Source organism: Mustela lutreola, chromosome 13, assembly GCF_030435805.1.
Source record: "Mustela lutreola isolate mMusLut2 chromosome 13, mMusLut2.pri, whole genome shotgun sequence".
In the NCBI taxonomy this organism is placed as follows: domain Eukaryota; kingdom Metazoa; phylum Chordata; class Mammalia; order Carnivora; family Mustelidae; genus Mustela; species Mustela lutreola.
The window spans coordinates 72,516,053-72,534,602 of NC_081302.1; the positions used below are offsets into that span (position 1 = coordinate 72,516,053).

Consider the following 18,550-nt stretch of genomic DNA (forward strand, 5'->3'; position numbering starts at 1 on the left):
TAAAAATGTATGTTGAAGGAGCAATTTAATTTGCTAGATTGAAAACTGTTATTTAAATTTCCTGCACGGCATACATTTTTGAGCTTCATCTCCATCTGTTTTTATCTTCTCTCCTTTTCTTCTCAGCTCATCTTCCCATCTGCTCACATCAGCTCAATGTACCTAGGAAGTCACCCACACTGGGGTTCTGGTGGGTGGGGAGCGGAGACGGGGGTCCTGAAAAAGAGTACCTCGTTCAGCTATTAACCAGGACCCAACTTCTTGAACCTTTTGGAAATTTGCTTTCTTTTTAGATTTTCTCATTTACATTTTTATCTTGGATTTAACATGTTTGAATTTTTTTCCATTGTGTTCTTGTATCCTAAATGGGTTTTGTTGATGTTATTATTTTATTCCAAATCTGCTTCTATTTGGTTCTGCTGGAAGGCTCCAGAGGCTGCGGTCTCTATTTCTTATAGTGAACAGGCTCCATTCCTTAATCTGTAAGAAGTCTCTTTTTGGCTTTTGTGGCCCATTCATTACCTCTTTATTAGATCTATTTCTGACTGCAAGCGATGATCTTTCCAACGTAACTATTTTTCCCCCAGTGTCATTGCCTCATAACTTGCCTTTTGGTCTGGCTGCTTCTAGCTGGCTAAGGTCTTCAGTATACTCCCCTTGAATTACCAACATTTCCAAGAATTACTGACTTCCTAACTGCAACACCAAGACAAAGACCCCACAAATCACATTCACCTACGTTTGTATTATGTCACCAAAAGGAAAGTTAATGTCATAATGAGTTTCCTCATGTGAATATCCCAGAGGCTAAAAGGGGCACTATTTGTTACAGGAAAACAACTGGTTTTCTCAGTCAGATCTTCAGTGAAGTTAATACCATCACTCATTACAGGCTATCATTCATTCATCCATCCATTCATTCATTCCAACCAATATCTATTTAAGGAGTACTTAGGTTTTGCGAACTGTTCCAGGTACTGGGAATGTGGGAGTGAATAGAACAGATGGTTCCTGCTCTCATGGAGTTTATGGTTTGCTGAGGCAGGGCCATGCAATCAACAATTTTGTGTACACACACACATGTGCGTGCGCGTCTGGACATGCACACACACGTGTACACAGATCACAATATGCTCTAAAAGAAAAAAAAAACAAAATTAAACTGAGTGAAGGGAAAGAGAAATGTTCAAATGTTTTAGTTTGGAACTGCTGTGGAGAAGAATGAAAGCTGTGCACCATCTTGGTATCTAAGAAAACCCGAACAACATTTGGCTTGGGCAGGATCTGCTTTTCCAACCCATCACTTTGGCCTGCCCATTTCTGTGTCAGTTCTGGTTGGGAATGAGTATGTCAACCAGGCTGCAAAGGGCATGAACACAATGCCCATCTGCCACACAGCTCCTCTGCTTGCCTCCACAAAGCACGTGACTCAGGAAAGAGCACCATCTTTGTCTGCTCTTCTCCAGCTTATAAAGATGGACAAGCACAGAGCCAGTTGTTCAAAACACTCGATGCTGTTTCTGACGTTCCCGAAACTAGAATCAGACTCTAAGCATTTGAAATTAAAAAAAAAAAAAAAAAGGCTTCCTTTTCTTTTAAAGTGCCCCTGAGACTGTATGGTGGTAACTGTTCAACATAGCCACCCTTCTTAGAAATGGAGGTCATTTAAACAACTTTATTTCCTAGAGATCAATGCAACCTATCTTTCAACACAGGAGAAAATTGATTAGAGTTCTTTGTTCACAGTTGGATATACATTATTCTTGCTGCCAGTTCTTAGGGACTCTTTCCTTTTGTAGGTTCTGAGGGCAAATCCCATTAGTACCCAAGTGCTGGGATCCTTCTTTAGGACCTGATGTTCACCCCAAATCTCTCTTTTCCCGTAAGAGTTATTTTGTTTACTGGCATTACAGGAACATTTCATAAAACATAACAAACCAAGAATGACGCAGCTACTGTGAGAACATGTCACACTGTGTATAGAACTATAATAAATTGTCCACTAATGCATTTATGAGGGTGCTTAAGAAACAGCATTTTAAAAGGTACTGCAAATACTCAAATGACCAGAAACTTTAAAAGTCACGCAAAATAAATTAGGATAAAAAGAAAAAAAAATCTTCCAAATGTGATAGGAAGAATTATTTTCCTCTAAAGAGTATTATTAAGAAATGAAAATGTTGGGATAAGAAGAAACAATTAGTTTGAGCAATAGAAAAATATTTCTTAACAAAGAGATGGATGATGCCTAATTTTATATATTTCAAAATCAGTCAAGAAGAGAATACAAGGTAAAAACACTTAGCAATGCTTTCTGCCTTGGAAGAAAAATATAATCAGTGACACATTAAGTTCTTCTTAACGAATCTATATGATTCTGGTAATGGGAAATGTTCCTCCCAGTTCTGTTGCTACAATATTCTTCTCTCTTCCACCACTTAGTTCTCCCGGTCCTGTAGTTCTCAAATTGTGTTCCTTCAAGTTTCAGGGTCCACAAGACATATATCCAGGATAATTAATGTCTTAACCCTCAGAAATAATCCTAAGAGGCCAAACAATCTCACTTTTACAGATAAAACCATGTAGGTTGAGAGAGATGAAGTGTCTTGCCTAAGGCCACAAAGTGGTTGACCCAGGATCTGACTCCATATTCCTCTGATAGCATATATTCTGACCTTCTCGAATGACCCTGAATTTAAAAACAAACCAGATGTCTATGGTGAAGACTGAATAAAGTGGGTTCCCTTACTTTGGCCTGGGTGTGAGCCAGTCTAGGGACATTAAGGAATGATGAAATGAAATATAAAGGTTGTGACTTGGAGAAGGGACCTTCCTATAGATCAGGATAGTTGCTGATTTTCTAGAAAGGCTAACATAACTGCCAGCCATGGAGTCCCTCCTGCCAAGTTGTCGGCCCTCTTAAACTTGAATGCATCTTTTAACCTAGAGAAGCGCTTTGGAAACGCCTAGGAGTACAAAAAAAGAGTTAAGAATTAAAGGCCCAGGGGATGCCTGAGTGGCTCAGTTGGTTGGGTGGTTGCCTTTTGGCTCAGGTCACGATCCCAGGGTCCTGGGATCGAGCTCCACATCGGGCTCCCTGCTCAGTGGGGAGCCTGCTTCTCCCTCTCCCTCTGCTGCTCACCCTGCTGTGCTCTCCCTCATCAAATAAATAAATGAAATCTTAAAAAAAAAAAAAAGAACTGAAGACCCATAAAATACATGAAATCTGATTAGGACACACACCTTAGACACACCTTCCTAGATACACTGATGACATCAACTTTAACTGGTTATTATTCAAAGAAGGAGCAACTGAATTTCTGTTCAGTCTGTGACCTCTCCAAATCATTTTTGTCTCTGGTCTCCCAAAGACTGGATACCGGGAGAGAGCGAAGGAGCTCCATAAAGAGAATAGAAGTATCCCATGGCTGCCGTCTTCTTTTCTCCCTTCCTTTGCCTTCTAGTATTTTATCTTAGAGAAATGACAGTAACACTTCAGTGATTTCTTTTATAAATGTCTGTCGTCTGCTAAGATGCAATTACAGGGACCTTTCCCGATTTTCAAAGTAGGTACTGTCATCGGAGCCTGAAAGAATGTCTGCCAAGATCTGTGAGCAAAGGAAGATGAGGTTACATGGACATTTCAAGGTCCTTTCTCACCAAAAGGAGATCGAATAACCTGCTGGAGGCAGGATAATCCTGAACTTCAGCTTCCTTCTCCTCAGCAGAGCTGCTGAGCGGCTCTCATTCGCGTGCTCTTCCCTAGCCAGCCTCTCCTCCTTCTCTCGTCTTCTTTCCTTTCCATTTCTTCCTCTTCGGGCTTGTTTTATGCTGCAAAACCTCACTAATTTGCAACCCACTGAGTCAAACTTTGTGATCCCTTGGGCAAGGCTTTGCACTTCTTTTTAACGTTAACTTTGAGAAAGATATGTTGACTTACAATGTGAATCAGTGGTGATCAGAACCTCTGCACATCAGATTCTCCCAGAAAGGTGGGCCCCACCTGATTCAGTGGGTCTGGGGTGGGGCTCTGTAAACTGCATTTTTAACCAGTCCCATGTTATACCAAAGCTGCTGGCCTGGGACTATAACCTGACGCCTCTGATATAAATAAATGGGGAAACAAAGAAGACCAATTAATCCAGTCAATAACATTGTTTTTAATTCCATTTGCCTATAGATATGCTTCATTAACTTTAACTAAGTCGATGCTCTTTAGGCAAAACATAGGAAGAGAACTCTGAAAGGGGAGTCAAAAGTCCAAGTCTGGCTCCACATGAACTTGGCAGATGAACTTGTACCAACTGGGCTTCAGTTTCCTTATATGCTATTCTTAAAGAGGCAGGCCAGGTTGTCCTTGCTGCACCAGTATTCTATGACTATATAGGAATATACGTTGAAGAGGAACCTGGGTGGCTCAGTGGATTAAACGTCTGCCTTCAGCTCAGGTCATGATCCCGGGGTCCCGGGATCAAGCCCTGCATCTGGCTCCCTACTCAGCGGGGAGTCTGCTTCTCCCTCTGCCTCTGCCCCTCTGCCTGCTTATGTTCACTCTCTCTCTTTCTCTCAAAGAAATAAATAAAATCTTTAAAAACTATATACACTGAAAAGTCACAAAACATCACTCATTCAAGACTTGCACAACTCAAATAATAATTAACACTTAGCCACCAACAGACAAGTGGACAAGAAAGTATCTCTCTCTCTGTCTATCTATACAATGAAATATAGCATAGCCACACAAAGGGTGAGACCATGCCATTTGCAACAAAGTGGATAGACTAGAGGATATTCTGCTAAGTGAAATAAATCAGACTGAGGAAGATAAACTTCATATGATTTCACTCACATAAGGAATCTAAAAAAATAAAAAATTAAAAAACCCACAAATGAATAAAAAGCAGAATCAGAACTATAAATACAGAGAACATACTGATAGTCGCCACAGGGGTACCAGGGTGGCAAAATGGTGATGAGGAGTGAAAAGCAGAGGCTTCCAGCTGTGGAATGAGTAAATCACAGGGACAAAAGACACAGCACAGGGAATAGAGTCAATAGTACTGTAATAACTTGTATGATGACTCTTCTGTAGATGCGAGCTACACATGTGGGGAGCATAACGTATAAGCTTCTTGAATCACTATGTTGTATACCTGAAACTGATGTACCATTGCATGTCAATTATACTCAAATACAAAAATTTTTAAAAAACTAACACTTGCTTCCCTTGAATTAACATGAACCAGTGAGATTGTATCATCTATCCTCTCTATGGAGGAAAGCTTTACAGATGATCCTAACTCTTCCACTTCTTCTCTGGTTCCACTCACCTTCCTGAGACGGGCAACTCCCTATACTACAGGTGGACATGTGAGGAAGCCTGCTTTTCTTCCTAACTGCAAACCCAGGACTTGCATTAACATTAAAAAAGAATTATGTACTGAGAGTCTGCCTTTCAACAAACCCTGTACTAGAGGCCTCGTGAAGGACAGAGGCCTCAACTCCTTTCTGGGCCACTGATTAGCTAGATACTAGGGGATAGAAGGCATTTGACCCGGGTCTTAAAGGACAGGTAGAATTCTGATGGGCAGAGAGGAGAAAGGGCAAGCCAGGCAGAGGGACTAGCATGACAGGTGCATGAAGGACCTGCTAAGTCTCTCGTCGCCCCTCCTCGCTTCACCTTCCTACCACACACGCCTGTCTTAGCACACGTGTTCAAACTTTCTCTTCACTAAGGAACTGTAACATTTCAAGAACAGGATTCCATCTTGTCTTTCTTCCATGTACTTAGCACCGTGTCTGGCACAATTAATTAAACAATTATACTTACTTAATATTTGTTGAACTGAACCCATCCGATTCTATAATACAGCTCTGTGTGAATGAAATAATTGAGCAAGTATATATATGAAAAACTTAAACTCTTAAGTCCCATAAAAATGTAGGTTTCTAGCTCTTATGATTAGAATTAAGGTCTTAAACGGTAAGCCAATGAGTTTAGACTTTACTGAGAGGACAACTGGGTGCTAGCAGGTTTCTGGGAAGAAAGTTGAATTGGTGGTGTGTAAGGGTGGGCTAAAGGAGCGCTGTTTGAAGGACAATACAAATTAAAGACCACTGCACCTACTATGAAAAAAAGAATGAAGATGGGAATCTGGATGGGGTCTACTGGAACAGGAAGGAAGATAGTAAGTGAATCGTATACAGAGGGACCTGAAGTCCAGTCATATCACCCTTTCTCAATAAAGAAAATATGCAAAACAGATTTCCTGGTGAAATGTTATGATAACCAAGGTGTTTAAGAAGCATTTTTAGAGTATCAACTCTAGAAGCTTTCTCAAAATTCCCCATCAGTGGCAGGATATTGGTCATAGTTACTGCACCCAAGCACTGAAAGTGATGTTGGCTACGTGCATCTGAATGAGACAGCGGCTTTCACGCTCCTACCACTGGAACAGAAATGACTTTGGCAGTGTGGTAGAGAGGGAGTTGTAACTTGCCCTATGCCCATGTTCATCAAGTTTTCAAAACATTGTTGCTAATGTCCATTTACAAGAAAACAAAGGGGATACAGGAACAAGTTAAATGTCACCCTAAGGGAGCAAAGAGATCATTCAAAGTTAGGTACATTTTATTGGACAGCTGCACTGATTTCTACAAGTCAACGGAGGAGATAAAAATGGGTAGGGTGATTAAAGACTTAGGGGACAGAACAACCAAACGTTAATGTGTGGACATTGTCTGAATCTTGATTGAAGCAGCCCAACTGTTCAAAGACCTTTCTGGAAAAGACAATCAAAGCACCTTGAATATGGACTGGACATTAGGTTACATCACAGAATTATGGTCAGTTTTGTGAGGTATGAAATTAGCACTATGGGTAGGGAAGAACATATCCATATTTTCTAGAATGCATACTGATTGTACAGAGTTCAATGAAATATCTCTATTGGATTTGAAATGCTTTAACAAAGAAGGTATAAATGAAGCAAACTTGGCAAAATCTTGATAACTGTTGAATCTCAGTAATAGAGATATGTGTGCATTATACTGTTATTCTTTCCCCTTTTGTGTTTGAAAAATTTCATGATAAAACCTTTTTTAAAAGAGAAGGCTCATTTGTAAAAAAAAAAAAATACCTACATCTTATAATGGCAATAACAAAGGAATACTATTATTCCTTCATTATTCCATTGAGGAACTGAACTCAATTAAAAAAAAATACATTAAAAAAAAATCAAATGCCATCTTTAACCCAGGTTCCATGACATAGGTTTGAATGTTCACTCAGATCCTAGGTCCAGCCACCTCCTTCCACACAAATTAAATGTATGGAATGAGTGACGTGGGTCTCAGAGTATTTATACTTAGGACACATGACAAGAATTTAGGAGAATATTCATTCGCTTCATTTATTCATTTTTCACTTCTTCAATCAGCTAATATTTACCAAGGGCCTACTCGACTCCAAGCACTGTGTTAGCTGCTGGGGAGCTGCTAATATGCAGGGGAGGCAGGCATTATAAAATAAATACACCCAGAAATATAATTACAAAATAGTAAGTGCTGTGACGGGAACAGGGGTGACATATCTGTGACTGTGGGGGCAGGGCAGGGCTCTCTAGGATGGGGACAATGAAGTTGAGGCCTGGAAATAACCAATGATAGATACAGTCAGAGAAGGCATCAAGGCAGAAGAGAATGGGAGTGGGGAGCACTGGGGTTGTAGGAATTCATAGAAGTAGAGAAGAAAGGACACTTGAGAGTGGCTCACTCCCTCTGGCCAACCACTGCCTGGTACTTCCCTCTATCCCTCTACCCATCTTTACCCTCTTGCAGGGCACTGATCTCCCACTGATCACACATTATATATTGGTTTTCTACCTAGCTCCCCACTGCAAGGGCAGCAAGGCCCAAGTGCAGCAAGGGCAAAGAATTTGTTTTATTCCTTTTGTATCCTCTCCTTCTAGCTTATACTCAATAAATATTTGCTGCATTAAGGAGTAAGGAAGCATGAAGATCTATAAGGTCATGAATTGTCTACAGCTTAGAAGCCCGACATCAAACCAAGACTCACATTAAGGCTATTGAGAGAGCTATTTCTGCAACCAAGCAAGATGCTGACAAATGAAGCAATCTGCCCAGGAGTAGAATATAGTATCATGGATGACAGCATGTCATTTCAGTAGAGAACGTGGTTATTGGTGTGTTGAGCATGTCTGGCTTATAAAATCTCAAAAGCAGTTTGTCAAAGTGGGGCTTGTGACCCATTACTCGATCATCAAACCTATTTCCTGGGTGCTAACCAGGATGAGTTCAATGAGATAGAATAGAAAACCACAGAAGAGAAAATAGCAGGGTGATGACCTCCTGCACAGTGAGGGTAATTATGCATTACTTACAAAACTTCTGTTGTCAGTCTCTGTCTGCACCTACACATATGTATGGGGTATGTGTTTGGGGTCAAAATGCAAAATGTGCTTTTTTCTGAGGGTCCTGCTCAAAAAGGTGCTAGAGACTGTTGGAACAGCAGTCGCTCGCAAACCATTATCTGGGCATTAGACATTACCCCAAATGACAAGCCCGGCTTCCCGAGCCATTTTATTAGAATCGTACTGAAGCTGGGCATCAAGGGAGAGAGAACACAGTCTCTGAAAGAAGTTTTTGTCACTGTACTAGTGGAAGCATTACACAGGAACCCAACCTAAAGGGACAACGAGGACAGAGCAGACTTGATGTGCAGTGACGGCCACCAGGAACGGTGCCAAAAGCTGCCATATTTTGACAAATGAAGGTCATAAAGCAAAGTTTTAGCTATTCCCCTGCAGGATCCCCTTTCAGATTACATGATGAATGCAGTGACCTGAAGGGGAGTCTAGTCCTACATATGTCTTTGTTAATAAAGAATGCATTATTTTATTATAAAATTATATATTATAAAATGCATACACACAGTTATAATATGCATTGCAGTATGCATTCTGTAAGATAATATATATGCATACATATGCATACAATAATATATATATACCTAAATATGATATAGACATTATGTCTGTGCATTATGTAATATACATGGCAACACAAGATACATTTCCAACATCTATAGTAAAGGAAGAACTTCCATTCCAAGGTATACAGCAGAAGCTCATTCAGTGTTTGTTAAATACATTAACTGAATAAGTGAAATCCTTTAGAGTTTAGTTAGTTTTTTATTTTGTCAACAACAAAACATTTATTAAATTACTGGTTCATATGTACTTATTTACTTTGATAACAGTTCATTTAATAAAAAAAGATTTTAAGTTTCACTAGATTCTTAAATACTTACATAAATGTACAATGACTATATAAAATTCACTTGATACATGCCTACCTGAAATTTATAATCTGAGGCAGTGAGATGGTGATAAATCTATGAACTCACAGAAACATATTTGTTGTTACTGACCTCTTATAAAAATTAAGTTTATATACTGGGAGCAAGAAAGGCAGTAAGTAAAAAGGAGCTAAGATGGCTGCCAGATCATGGGAGTGGTCCATTCAGTGGAAACATAGTAAGGGTTAGTAACGTATCCAAGAGATATCAAACAACAAAAATACTAAGTAGTTCACATAAGCCCTATTATGATGCAGCATTTTTTCCAAATACATGAAACTGTAAGTTTTATCATTAAATTTGTACACTTATTATACATCAACAACAAGAAAATCTCTTAGAGGATAAAAAAAGTTTTTAACACACTCTCAACTTTTTAAACCACAGAGTAAGGAGTAAATTAATGACTAATAGAGATTTCATTCCCAGAAACAGAATGGCATCGTATGCAAATATCTAATAGTTTCATTAGAGATCGTGCAGAAGAATAATTAACAAGTAATTAAATCTCCCAAATCATTAATAAACAAAATGTTTCTTCTCTATCAGAGCAATATGTTGTGCCTGTACCATTTACAAATTAACTTTTCCTACCTTCATTAAATAGAAAGTTAAACAGTCGATATCCAAGATGCATGTAATTAACCCTGTGTCATGGAAGTCTCCTCTCATTAATTTTTCTGAACTCTTGTACAATATTGCTTACAAGGTTATGCTAGAACTAATGTAACCAGACTATTACTCTGATAAAGGAAAAGCAGAGGCATGCAGCTTGGACCCATTTAACGTTGGTTAACCCATAATATCCTGTTTTATTAATTCAGAAACAATAAAAGAAAACAGTGTATTTGTATGTGTTAAAGAAGGCTAAGCCAAAAGCAAAGGGGAAAACTGCCTCAGGCTTATTTCAATGCTTTAAACAAAATAATTGAGTATTTACATTAATGTTTAGAAGAAATCAAGCATAAATCCTACTTCTGCTGTAATAGAAAATGCAATGGTATTACCTATTTTCCAAATACACATTAAGCTACTTTTATAGATGGCAATTTTGCAGCACAGATAGTTGTACTGAATCTTTTAGTGAAACTTCAGCGCACAGAAAAATCCCATGACATCACAGCCTGTTGTCCCATAGACTAATATACAAAAATCACCTCTGAAATACCACAATTCCAAACAGAAACTTAAAAAGCATTATTCCTGCCTCTGAACGGTGACATTGTAAGTAAATCCCCACATGCAGATGTAATTAGCAACCCCCCCACCTTCATCCATTGAAACCTTTAAGAGAACCTTCCGTACATTCAGCATTTAACAACCAATGATCCACGCTATACATGTCCCCAGCCTTTCATACCTACCAAGCCCTTTTATGAAGCTGATCACACAGGATCGTCTCCAACAGGCTGTTGTAATCTCCATGAGCCTGAAAAGGAACCCAAACGAACAGTCTGGAACTGCTACACAGACTATGTTCCAAAGCAAAAAAACATAATGACGGACTCCATGATTCCGTTGCTCCCTGGCACCATAAGTGTCTCAGCCACAAGGTAGGGCTCTCTTATTTTTGGCCAAGGTGTATTTTTAGTCAGGTGCTAAAGACCTACAGTAGAAGACAAACTAAAACAGGCCTTCCGTCCAGGGCGGACTCTTCATACCAATGGGACAATTTTTAGCTGCACAGTAAGACAGTGACCTACAACTCACAGAGTGCCCGTATGTCTATATTTATCCACGAGAACATACTATGCTGACAGATTAGTAAAGCTGCTCAAAGCACTCCAGGAACATGAGCCCGACCCACACGGCTCGCCATAAACAGTCCATGCATACCGAACGCACGCGCTACCCACAGATCTAGCTCACTGGTGCTGTTGTGTTCTGTGATTGAAGAAATGTAAGAGCAGAGATAACTCGGGGCGGGTGATAAACCGTTGCTTTGGGAACTAGGAGCTCTTGGCCACAAGCACAAACAGCTTTAAACAGCTTAAATTCTTACAGACAAAACCAATAGCAGAGAATCCCCATGTGAAGCCAAGAGTCAGTGAGAAACCATACACCCATAAGGAAAAACGAAACACTGAACATCTGTTGATACAACCAGTAAAGAAAAGCAATTGCTTTTAAATCCTAAGTTCTAATATTTTAAAAGCACAGCCTAAATCAACTGGTTAAAAAAGCTTCATTTCTAAGACCAAGAAGGAACCACTATTTATTGGTGAACATTAAGTATCTCACCCCCAAAAGAAAGCAGGTTTAGACCAGTGAAGACACTGAGAAAGAAACCTGCAAAGTTACTTAAAAACAAAAGTGTAACTCATTGATCCTTCGGTGGGCATTATTTCTGACAGACTGTTTTCTGTGAGGGTCAATGAAAATCTATGTCTTCACTAACACAGCGAAGAGCATGAAACCCAAGTAATTTTCTATTCTTGATTTACTCAGGGTCACCGAAGGCGTTCTTTAGCGATAGAGGTTGGAATTGCAAAATAGCACAGGATGGGGAATTGCCTGATGAACTGAAGCCTTTTATAGGAAGGAGGAACACGTCCAAATGACCCACATGAACACTTCAGGTGAGCAAAGACGCCAGCAAAGATGCCCCAAGGCACCACTGAGTCTCCCACATTCGGGCTTTCTAACCTTTTTTAAAGAGTTGGCTGCTGGGCACATGTGGCATTTGGTTTATGTTTTACTAAAAGGGGTCCACACAATTCTAATCCAAGAGTGTGCCTAGGGAGGTATCTGTGTTTTCAGCAACAAGGATTCTTTTTCAAGTCTCTTCTTTTCACATCTAAACTGGAATCAAGACTTGACTGAAAATTTGCACTTTGTCAGCTTCCAATCTCTGGTGCTATTATTAGACCAGCCTTCCAAATGATGGGACTGTCATTCAATTAAAAGAACATGACTTCAGGCAGCCTCATAGGAATATGAAAAGAAGTATTTGTCATTTTATTTCTCACTCTTTTTACAGACACCCCTTACCAAACAACATCAAAGGGAAGTGGGGGGAAGAAAAGGCAGAAAAGAGAATATTAATGGGGCACTGAACTGGATTCAAGTACTCTGCTAGGCCCTTTTCACATACCCTTTCACACAGGCCTCACAGCCACCTGAAAATGTAGGCATTACATCTCCCTCTTAGAGGTGATGGAAAGGAATCAAAATCAGATTGCCCGAGGTCATTCAGATGCAGGTTTGCCAGACTCTCAGGGTCACTGCATTTAATTTTTATTCTAGTACTTCCCTTAATATGAATTGGAACGTCTTTATTTCATTCTAATTTTTTCCTCCTTTTTTATGAATTTAAATTTTGTTAGTTAACATACAGTGGAATATTGGTGTCTGGAGGAGAATTCCGTGATTCAACACCTACATACAACACCCAGTGCTCACAAGTGCCCTCTGTAATCCCCATCTCCCATCTAGCCCATCCCCCATCCACCTCCCTCCACCAACCCTCAGTTTGTTCTTTAAACTTAAGGTCTCTTATGCCTTGTTTTTCCCTCTCCTTTTTCTCTTTTCCCCTTTCCCATATGCTCATCTGTTTTCTTTCTTAAATTCTACATATGAGTGAGATCATATGATATTTTTCTCTGATTTATTTTATTAACATAATACATTCTAGCTCCATCCACACCATTGCCAATAGCAAGACAGCTAAACTATGGAGAGAGCCCAAAAGTCCATCAACTGATGAATGGATAAAGAAGATGTGGCATGTATATATATGTATTTACGCGCGCACACACACACACACACACGCACGCATGCACGGAACTGGAACTTCTAAGCAGCATATTTGTCTTCGCATACATTTAAGAGCAGCCCTCAAATAATCTTTTTTATTTAATCCAGAAATTTCACTTATTCAAAACCCAGCTGAATTCCATAGATTACAGCCTTATTTGCTGCCCTCCATGGTCTACTTGCTCCTCTGTGATAGCCAGGCATGTACCGGTTTGGGGGAGCATCCTTAGGGCATAAACAACGTTATTCTCATCTTTGGGCCCCTAGTGTCTAGAAAAAGTTGAATCAGTGAATAATCAAAGGCATCCTTATAGTCTAAACAGATGGCATAAAGTTCTTCTATTAAAGCTCAGAGTTTTTTGTGCTAAGAGTTCCCATCTCACCTCATCCGTCTCCACTTGGAGGACATGTCTCCTATGTGGACATTATTCTCACACCCTAATTTCCTCCTCAAGCTATGTTAGATTAAAAGCAATTATGGGTGGGTGAAGATGCCTAAAGTCCACTGACAGTTGAGTAAGTGACAGCTGTCAGCTGATGGCTGATAGTAACTGAAAAATCGGGAACAAAAAAAAAACAGACATAAAAATTTTGAAGGATAGGAATTGAAAGATAATTTAGCATAAAAAGAGTTGACCCTTAACATTTCAAGAGTTCCAAAGGTAGCCATATATTATAGAACATTTACTAATCAATACATTTGCTAATGATCTGAATTCATTTAGACAGGGTTAAACTACATTAGCATCCTATAGTCACAGACATAATATAGAAAATACTAAGGTAATTAACAGAAAGCATTCTGTTCAAAATTATTAAGTTAAAATGTTTTGACACTTCAAGGTTTAAGCTTCATGGCTGGGAGTTTACTCAGAGATCATTTGTTCCCTGATGAGGCTAAATAAATGTCATGCATTTTAAACTATATTAATATAATCTAAATTTAATAAATAACATCAACTGGATTACTGGTATGTTTAATTGATAGCTCCATAATAACACTCAAATCTAAATTAAATTATTACTTTAACAGTTAATCTAATAGTCATAAATATTTCCTCTCTGCTTCTGGGTGGCCTGGTGGCATTACCACAAATATTTTTAAGGGCAAATGAAAGTCCAAATCTGATCATAATCTTCGAAGTTGCAACGAAGTTTCCGGGTGTGTTTCATTTACCTCACTGTTTCAGGAAAGATTGTTCTTAGGCGACTGTCTGACTGATCGCTACTTTATTAGCATGAAGGTTAGACCACATAACCACTCTCATTAAATGTAGCCTCACAGTCTATTCACCTTCTTTAATGTCAATGTCAATCCATACTACCGTATTATGGGAAGCAAGAAATATCCTTTAGACACCAACCAAGTTTTTTCCAGCTTAACAAAAAAGCCAGCTTTTAACATTATTATATTAAACACTATTTCATTCAACACCGTGAAGTGATTTAAAAAAAAAGTTAAGCTGATGATGACTCTTGCTTTGTTTTTTATCATTGCTTATCAATCCAATATTTCTCATTGAGCTTTTAGAACTAGTTTGCGATATCTTTAATGAAACATTTCAGTAATCAAGTAGTTCCATTTCATATGCATAGTAACCTGCACATTACTTTTTCTAGAAATTTAGTAAATAAAGTGTTAAGGTATTATCACAGAAATATGACAGCTAACAAAAGATGCCAGTGCCAAAAGGATTCTGTCTCTTCACTCTTTTTCCATGACGTAACACAGTACAGAATATATTCATGCATCTGTATTAATAAATCTTTCAGAGACAAAGAACCTCAGAGGTCGTCTTAAGGTAGGAATCAGTACCACAGCAGAATTAAGCACACCTTAAGCAAACATCACCTGCAGCCTTGCCCCTTTCTTGTAGAAACCATAATAAGATGGGAGAGCTCCTAAAAGACAAAGTGTCATTGTGCCTGGCTATCAAGGAGGCATCTAGTAGTAGGCGGGGTTTGCCAAGTGTGTCATTGCCTCAAGACATGTGCTGCAAACACATGCAGAATGAAAATGTTTACCAGGAAGACCTCTAGGAAAATACTGGTTTGTCTTGGCACAGGGTGCCTCTGGAAGCAAGCCACCATGAAAACAGCGTTCTCCCAACAGGTGTGCGATGCTCATTAGGTATAGATCATCTGAACCTGCATGGGAGGCTCTCTTAAGCTTCCATGCATCACCTGTGGTGTATGTTACCAGGCGGACTTCAACCCAGCCTTGGGGAGGAGAAGCGGAAGGGATTCTCAGTGGATGAGAAGTGAAAGAATTAACATGTTACATGTTCTTATGTACTATAAATGTTTCTGCTCCAAAAAGTTTCTCTCATCATTTCCTTCAATCACCTTATAAACATTCCCTTGTTCTACAATTATATTCCCTAACTGCATCTCTCCCTTGCCTACAGTCTAAGTTCTAGGATTCTGGAGGTCTATGGTATTGATCTGATTGCTTAAATTTCACTCATTTATTTTGTGGGGAGAGGGCCTGAAAAAGCCCAGAAATGACCCAGTGCTGGAGAGCTCTATAAAAAGTACAGACTCCAGGGCCTCCAAGAGATGGAGAGCATCTCAACCTCTGATGAGGCTAGAGCGATTCTGATGTATGGCCAGGTTCAGAAGCTATGATGGCTTCTGGAAATATGTAATAATGAATGATAATTGAGCATCCTTGCAACTGTCTCTCTACACAGGGAATGCAGAGGAAAGTCTGAAATAGTTACCGTTTGAACAGAGCTATCAAGCCGGTAACCTCAAACTTGCAGACTTCCAATGTAATGAAGGAAGTAAACCTAAAAATCTTAGGATTTGCTTATTCTGTCCTTAATTTGTTGCTTACCTTAAAACAGCATCATAGGTTCCTCTGTTCTGCCCCAAATAGATGTCAATCCCAAACCTACATACTTTATACACAGACTACCACAAATTCTCTTCTAAATTTTATTTGTACACAACTCAAGCAAATGGCATGTAGAAAATCAAATGATGGAAACAAAATTTCTTAAAAGTACTCACACAATTAATGATTATGACAACAAAGGCCAGGCAATGCCATTCATTTTAGAGTAAACCTGGATGGAATCCATTAGTAGTCCTTAAAGACATTTCTGAATGGTTGCCCAGAATTAAAAAAAAGAAAAGAAAAAAAAAAAGGGCGGGGGGGGGGGAGTGCATGTGTGCTAGAGGACACGATGTCAACAAAGGATGAAAAATTCTGAAAGATTATATTTTTATCCCAAATACCTAAATACCTAATAAAATAAACCTGGCCATGGGAATCCAATTCTGATTGACTCAGTGACCAGAGTTCAGGGATGTACAGTCAGAATGAGAGTAAATAACTATTTGCATCAGAGAATCCTTTAAATCAAGATTTCTGAATTTGAAGTTTTGACTAAAGATATTGACCTTTTCTATAAGATGTGTAATATCTACTGACATGGTTAATGCTAAAAGCTCAGGAAATTAGCCCAAAGCCTTTTGGGCCACTCATTAAGAAAGCATATAGAATCCAACAATGTTTAAGAACAGGCTACATTGAGTGTTAGGGAACTATGCAGCTTAATATCCCAAGGTCATTTCCATTCAGTGCTTATGAATCATCTATACTGGTTTTACTCAGAAGTAAAGAGAAATTTCCAAAAGTGAAAAGTATACACAGAAACGTATTTGTTTTTCTCCCAAGTTAAATTTGCCTTTACTAGTGCATTGGAGTGGGGAGCTTTTTATTGCAAAGGAATTTTCTCTCCCCATTACCTTCATTTCCATAACCTTGCTCTTCCCAAGGAAGATTCTGAGACAATGCAGATGTTCTCTTCGCATTTTGGGTTATTGATACTTTGGAGAATCAAAAAATATGACCCAGTGAAGGGTCCTCCTTCAGGTAAGATGTTGTGTCCAGAGCAGGGTAACAGAAACCCACCTGCACCTAAATGAAGCAAAATATAGATTCCGTGCCAGCATGGATCCTCAAGTCTGTGTTTAAGGTCTATCTCCCCGGCACAACTAGCTAGCCACAGGTCCTTGGGCAAGTCACACAGCCAGAGACTCAGACTATTCATTTGCAAATAGGATAAATTCAGACTTATGCTAGGACAAGACAACAATCCTGCAGCATTTTTGAATTAACTAAACTTTCATTAGGCTAAAGTAAAAAGTTTCATTCAAAGAAGATCTCATAAATCTAGCAGACAGAATGACAAGCTGGATGTCAGAAGTTACCACTAAGCACTAAGTTACCACTAAGCACAGTCAGTATAAGGCAACTCCCAAAATGAAATCCAGGTTTAGAAGTATCTTTATTTTATATTATGAAATGATGAAATGCCTGGAAGTCCAAGATCTTACTGAAAAATAATTCAAGACAATTTCTTGTATGTGCTATTTCATGCTAGCCACAGAGAGCTATTAAGCCCTGAAACTGACCAGAGCAACTGAGTTACTCAATTTTAATTTTAATTTGTTTAAATGCTTCATTCAGTTGTCAGAAAAAAATTTAGTTATGTTTGGAAAAACTGCATAGATGAAACTACTTAATTATCAATTTTATGAAATCTAAATAGAAATAAAGTATTTTGACCCATTTGGTGTCCAAATGTAGATGTGCTGGTATTGTAAGAGAAACACTGGATTTCATTTTTTAAAAAAGATTTTATGTATTTATTTGAGAGAGAGAGAGATCACAAGTAGGCAGGGAGGCAGGCAGAGAGAGGGGGCGAAGCAGGATCCCCGCATAGCAGAGAGCCTGATTCGGGGCTCGATTCCAGGACCCTGAGATCATGGCCTGAGCCCAAGGCAGAGGCTTAACCCACTGAGCCACCCAGGTGCCCCAAACACTGGATTCTAAAGGAATAGTCCCCCCTCCCAAATGTAAATACTTATTAATAACTTTATGCTGATTACATGTTGAAATATATTTTAGATATACTGAACTAGGTAAAATACTATCAAAATTACTTCCAGATGTGTTAAAGCTCTGTTTAATGTGGCTACTAAAAAACTTAAAATTGCATGTGCCCTGAATTATATTTCTACTATATATGCTGTTCTTAAGACCACTTACTACTTTAAAAGATGGATACATGGGAAACAATTTTTGTGAATAAACATGGAAAGCCATTAAGAGAAGCCACAGTGTGGCATGGCCATGAATTAGTAAATACCCATAGTCCAATATACTCAGAAATAAATGATACAAAAATATTGATTTATTGATTTAAATAAGCAAACATTTATTAATCACTTGAGAAAGTATCAGGTTGGGTGGGACTGAGAAGTGATTACCTTATCCCCACTTGCCAGCTGAGATAATTAAACTAAACTGTCCAAGATCGCACACCAGTAAATGCTAGAGAAAAGGGCTCAAATACAGCTTTTCTGGCTCAGAAGCTCATATCCTTCCTACTATACCAGATT

The 18,550-nt window shown here is 38.9% G+C and overlaps 1 protein-coding gene across 6 annotated transcripts in view; it reads right to left on the reverse strand.

Annotated features, from left to right (window-relative positions):
- FRY (FRY microtubule binding protein) overlaps positions 1–18,550 on the reverse strand; it is a 437,325-nt gene that overhangs the window by 216,601 nt on the left and 202,174 nt on the right. Inside the window, exon 1 of one of the 6 annotated variants that reach the window (XM_059144287.1) lies at positions 10,744–10,994. The exons of the other annotated variants lie outside the window; for them this stretch is intronic. Coding sequence (XP_059000270.1) covers positions 10,744–10,804 — 61 coding nt within the window. The 5' untranslated portion in view covers positions 10,805–10,994. Of the gene's footprint in view, positions 1–10,743; positions 10,995–18,550 lie in introns of those variants that run through there. 6 annotated transcript variants of the gene reach the window in all.